The 6022-nt window shown below is 51.5% G+C and overlaps 1 protein-coding gene across 1 annotated transcript; it reads right to left on the reverse strand.

Annotated features, from left to right (window-relative positions):
• Positions 1–3508: 3508 nt before the first annotated feature.
• Positions 3509–5489, reverse strand: N7458_009553 (putative C2H2 transcription factor (Con7); the record flags this gene model as incomplete). The annotated part of the gene is made up of 4 exons (XM_056912935.1): positions 3509–3858; positions 4232–4412; positions 4681–5226; positions 5307–5489. 4 exons carry the CDS (start codon positions 5487–5489, stop codon positions 3509–3511), a joined length of 1260 nt encoding a protein of 419 aa, XP_056761784.1.
• Between the last annotated feature and the right edge of the window lie 533 nt (positions 5490–6022).

A 6022-nucleotide genomic window follows, 5' to 3' on the forward strand; every position in this document is an offset into this window, starting at 1 on the left:
GCTGTATTTTCGGTCAAGTCGCGGAGCCCGCAGCAATTTCTCGGAGATGGACCTTACGCTAGCCCATATCTGGCTAGTGGTGTTCCCCTTATCATTCAGGCATCAAGATGACAAGTCACCTTCTGCCTAAGGCTGCCGGACACATGGCCCGGCAGCACTAAACCTCAAGTAGTTTGGCGCAGCGATGGAGCTGCGGGCCGCTAGAGCATATCTCTATCGCATCCTTACGGCCCCAGCCCGTAAGTACATACACTCCGTACTAGTTCCCGAGGACCTCAACTTCGGTACGCCATCGCCCGGTTCCAGATCTGCATTAGCCCCAGGGCTAGGATCCTGCATCCTGCATCCTGCACACTGTCGGCCGTGCACATGGTCAAATTTTATTATACTGGAGCCGGAGGCTTGAAATGATCAACATGTTTCCTATTTGATGCTAGTCCTTTCTCACTTAGGTATCCTGTGCTTGGTGAGACATGAATCTGACTGTCGTCACTGTGTTTCGCTTGATTCGGTATTGTTTGCGAACCCTAAGAATAATATCGTCTCCCTTCAAATGCAATGAAGCAGTCTACACAAAACTTAATGATAACCACCATGCTAGAACAGACTCGGAATACGAGAGACACCATGTACTCGCTTCGTCGGCCGCAGAGCCCGAAATACGACTCCCGCATGAGACATACTAACCAGAAAAGTGTAGTCTCAAACTCACAGCCTTCAAAAAGACTGAAACAAAGTCCGAAACCATCTGCTGGACACATAAGAAACATGGCATTCTCCACGCCTCACTCCTAACCACTTATTTTCATCCACGGCCAATACGACAGGGCTATCATATTTAGGCCGCAGTAATTACGAATCAAACTCAAAACAAGCCCAGAGAGTTAGGCCCGGCATAAACAACCCTTAGTCGTTTGATCTGCAGGGTACAGCCCACGTGGTGGTCGGAACCACTAACCCTAATCAAGAAGCAGTACGATCAGATCAGGCCATGCACGGATCCGAGGACTCAGCCATCTCAGCCACGGCGTGATAACTACATTGCAGGGAAAGCCTGACTCATATGATCACGCTAGTTTGGCTGGCGAGTCATCGTCATGTTCATTTCTAATCCAGGTATGAATCAAACCGTCCATGAAATATCAGGACAGGAAGATGAGTACACGGACAGCAGAGAGACAACCACTATAAAGACTCTTATCAAACCAACAGGCACCCGCAAGCCCTTCCAATAAAGCCGACCTCAACCTTATTACCACCATAAAGTCCCTCCAAATCCCTAAGCTATCCGACCACTCCCCTGGCCAACACGAGCCCTACCCACCCCCATCTAACCAACCAACCCCAGAATCAAAAGCAAGAGCAGAAAAAGTAAATCATACATTAATCACCACCACAACATACCAGTTCCATATCCAAAGTACAGGGCCAATGTACATACCTGTACCAAGCAAAAACCACACCAAAAGCAAAACCACTGTAGCCCAGAACACAAGCCACTAACTTAAATCCGCAGCCAAGAGACCAACCCAACCCAAATCCAGAACGAGAACCAGAACCAGAACCAGTGGAGCAGGACACGACGCCCTAAAATCCTATAAACGCTACCTCAACAAGCTTAGTGCCCACGGCTACCCAAAATACCATCTACCGAAACCGGGAGGTCACCCGGTAGTCATACGGTAGTCATATTCCATACGCCTTAGTTAACTACTCTTAGTCTAGTCTAACATAAACTAGTTCAACCCAGCCAACCCGTCAACGGGACAAGCCCTACTTAACCTTAATTTCTTTCCCAAAATTACCGCCGCGCCTGCGGTACAGGGTTTACGGAGCTTACAGCACTAACGGCTCGAATACAGTATGACGGGTTCTCGTACGCGCTAGAGCACTCGGCAGTGGCAGTGGCGAGGATTAGGTTATTACAGTAGCTTACTTTCTTCTGGGACTGTAGTTTGTGGAGGGGCAGGTGACGTCTTATGTCGGTTGTGGCTTGCCGTTTGTTGGAAATTAGAACTTGGGTGTGGGCTTGTACTTGCACTTGTTCACATTACACATATAGAGTACTCAGTATATCTTGTACTTGTCTACTTCCATAGTATCCTACCCCAGAATCCGAGCCCTAGCAAAATGACCATAGAAGTAGCAATAGGCCCTTCCACCCATCCTCTAAGCGAATACAAATACGCACACATACGCATCCCACCGGGAAAAATCAACCTCATACTGTAATGCACAATACATTCTAGGCCCAAGCCCAGCACCGTATAATGTACGTTAAAGGGGGAACAGGAACCAAAGAGAGTCAAAAAGAGAAGAATGTGCAGATAACACCCAACACAAAGAAAAAAAATCTCGACATCGAGTTCGAGTCCGCAGAAGCAAGATTCCACGCAGCAAGCAAAAGAGAAGAAAAACAGTGCGCAAAAATACAACGAGATATCCACCCCATACGAAAAACAAAAACAAAAAAGGACACAACAAGAGACCATTTCCATTTTTGGAAAATGTCCACATGATAAACAGGGGGTAGTCAGGGCCAACAAGGCGCAGGGAAGACATAGGACAGGCGTATAAAGAGGCATTCATGCAAAAAGGGTCAGGGATCAATAATCAAACCACCGAAGGAGATTCCACGACCCGCCCATTCCAAACGCTGCGAATTCATAGGGCGGGAATCAGCAACAGCTAACCTAGACCTCAAAAAGAAAGGTCCGCCAGAAAAAAAAAACCAAAGGAATAGCACACTCTTTCTTCCCAGGAAAAGAAGAGAGGGTGAAATTTCTGCTCTAGATGATCCTCTCAACAAAAAACAGCCGTCACGCATAACTCTAATACAAGAGGAAAGAGAAATGGGGGAATTTCAGTCCACAAGACAAAAAGGACAAATCCAGGACCAGCGAGGAGGAAAATATCGAAAAGCCACTCTTAGACTCGTATGTATTAAAGCCGCAAGAGGATGGTATCATGGTTTGTAGAAAGAGGGGGGGGAAAGCGGACCATAGAGTAATGGGTTGGTTTGATATCCGGAAGCAATAAAAACATCCGGAGGACGATATGACGCAAGTCAGGCAATGGGATATCGTGATTAAGAAAAAGAAAAAAAAAAGACAAGAAGGGACAGAGCGGAGAGCAGTACAGGTGAACTAGAACGAGGCAAAAAAACAAACCCAAAAATTCGGAGGCAGCCACACAACAGCAAGGAAATGGGATGCAGGTTTTCGGATCCGGCGTGAGTTGAGGAGAAGGCATGAGAGGCATGGGCTTGACACGGCGAGATTATGTAAAAAAGATTAATGCGGGTAGCTGGGCGAGTGCGTCTCTGAATTAGCCGTAGCGAAGAGTAATCAGCCGACCGATTCCTAGGAGATAAGGCATGGATGATGGCATGGCGAGGTGACCGGAAAAAAGGGAGGAAGTGACAAAAGACCCAATCCAATAGAGAAGAGAGGAGGGATCGGTCGCTGGCAGAGAAACACAAGTGTGGCGACGCTGGCTTGCTTTTTTGTTACTCACGTTGCTGGTACACAGGACCGCTCTGGTAAGGGGAGTGAGGGTAGTTGGGAGGGTAACCCATTTGTCCGTTGCTCTGGTAAACCATACCACCGCCAGGGCCACCGTATTGGTTGGGAACCTGGCCATCGGCAGGCTGGTAGCCGATAGGAGGCAGCTGAGGGCGAACGCCGCTAGCGTAAGCAGGAGGCTGACCACCTTGAGAAGGGTCAGAAGAGCCGGGGGCATCGACCTGGCCGGCCTGGGCAGCCTGGGCAGCAGCTCGCTCACGCTCTTCAGCAGCTTTACGCTGAGACTCTTCCTCCTTCTTGCGGGCCTTCCATTCCTTGCGGATCTCCTTGAATTCTGTAAGAGGAAGATAAAGTTAGTATGTTCGACGACGACACGACAGAGAGCAAAAGACAAAATCCAATGGTGTTGATGAGGTGGGATGGTGGGGCGATGGGGGAGAGTCGACGATGAGGTATGGTGCGAAGAAAGTGCCCGCTAGTTGGAAAGGGATAAGTAGTCAAGCTTAGACAAGCTTAACCTCCACGCCGTCAACCACGCTACTGCGGCCCCGCGAAATCTAGTGTAACTCACTAGCGCGTAGTTGCCGGCGCTAACCCAATCCAGCCATTTGCGACAGACCTCAAGATTGGCACGACGAACAAGACATCGGACAAACCGCCGACGGCGCAATAACACGGGAGACACGCAAAGAAAGCACTGGTCTTACCTTCGGGGGTACGCTTAGCACCGTGCGACTGCATCGTCACGTGTGCGTTCAAGTGGTTGAGTGTACCATACGCCTTTTCACAACCATTCCATCCACACTTGTACATGCGCTCGATTTCCTCGTACCGACGACGGGGGCGCTTGTGCTGTTGAGCGCCGGGGATAGGAACGAAGGAGTAGACCTGTGTAAGCGCAGAAAACACGTTAGCGACACCCAATTCCGCCACGAATCAACAAAAACAATCCAGCCAGATCCCAATTTTTTTTTCACCCAAACCAGTGGCATGCGCTGTTTTCTGACGATCCCTGGGGGAGGAAGAAAGCGGCAACTTTTCGAGTTCCGACTTCCAGAGGCGACTGCGTCAAGCCCAGAGCGAGTCCAAGACGGCAATGAAAGATACAAAGAAGCCGAAAAATTCTTCCCCCAGGGAAATCATCAAAGAAACATACCTGGCCAGGACGCGGGCCTGCGGTTGCAGCAGGGGAGGCGGAACCAACCGTAGTAGCCGCCGGGGAGGCATAAGGCCCCGGCAGACCGTGATGTTGCTGTCCATAGCTATGCGGCCAGTCCGGACGGGCGTACATCTGGTGAGGAGGCGGCGGGTGACCCTGGTATTGAGCCATGTCGTGTCCCTGAGGCTGGTAGGGGGAGTAAGGCGGAGGATAAGGGGGGCTGTTGGCCGGGAGCGAGGGATCTAGAGGGACAGCCGCGTCAGAGAGGAAGTTGGAGGAGGAGGCAGGAGGCAAAGAGGCAAGAGCGGGATCGAGGTCAGGGCTGCGCGGAGTCGCGGCAGGATCCGACGCAGGAGGAAGAGGAGGAGGAGCAGCAGAAGAAGACATGGAGGAGGAGGTGGGCAGGAACGGACTTGTTGCTTGAGCCATACCGGGCGCACCACCGGGTTGGGAGTTTGGAGCGTAGGATTGAGGCGGGCGCGGCACGTAGTCCTGGTGGTATGCAGGCGAACGAGCAGGCGGTGGGTTCAGTCCGTACTCGGGCTGGGGGGGTTGGAGGTGGAAATATTGGCGGGTCGGGCCTCGGGCTGCGGCGTGTGCGAGTACTGCGGGTTGGGGCGTACTTCGGGTTGCGGGGTGTGCGTGTAGTGAGTGGCCGCAGCGACAGCAGCAGCAGAAGTCTGGTCTGCAGAGTGTTCAGGATGAGGATGATCAGAATGGCTGTTGAGTGAAGATGGTGGTTGAGATGATGGTGGTGGTGGGTGGTGCGAACCTGACTGTGCGTACTCGGAGGTGGGTCGGTCCATATAAAAGTCGGGGATGCGGTGCGGCGCAGGAGAGTCTCTTTTTTGGGGGGGCCTTCCGATCCGGATTGGGGGAGGGGGAAAGATATCCAAGGGGAGGGGGGGGAGAGGAAGGAATTGGATTTATTATTTTTTTTGGTGTTTTTTGGATTTCCCGTGTATTTTATTTTTCACCTGCAGACGCGTTGGCCACAAGCGTCAGCGCGGGAATTGGGGGGAGACACAGCGGAGGAGGAGGAGAAGGAGGGGGGGGGGTGTAGGAGCGTGGCAATTGGGAGGGAGAGGAGGGTGTGGTGAGTTGGTAAGAGAGTCTCGACAACGAAACAGTCGGAGACTCAGACTCAGAGACAGCGAGAGGGGAAAATGGAGGGAAAATGGAAATCGGGGAAATTGGCCCGGCACGTTGCAAGGAACCAAGAGAACTAGACGCTCGCCACGTTGGAAATCGTGGCTTGCCCGGGTTTGCTGCTGCTCCACGAGACCAAATACTTTGGAGTCGACTATGCAAAGAAACGAAACAAGAGACCACTTACCCG

The sequence above is a fragment of the Penicillium daleae genome, assembly GCF_028827525.1.
Source record: "Penicillium daleae strain IBT 16125 chromosome Unknown utg000008l_segment0_segment0, whole genome shotgun sequence".
NCBI classification, from domain to species: Eukaryota; Fungi; Ascomycota; class Eurotiomycetes; order Eurotiales; family Aspergillaceae; genus Penicillium; species Penicillium daleae.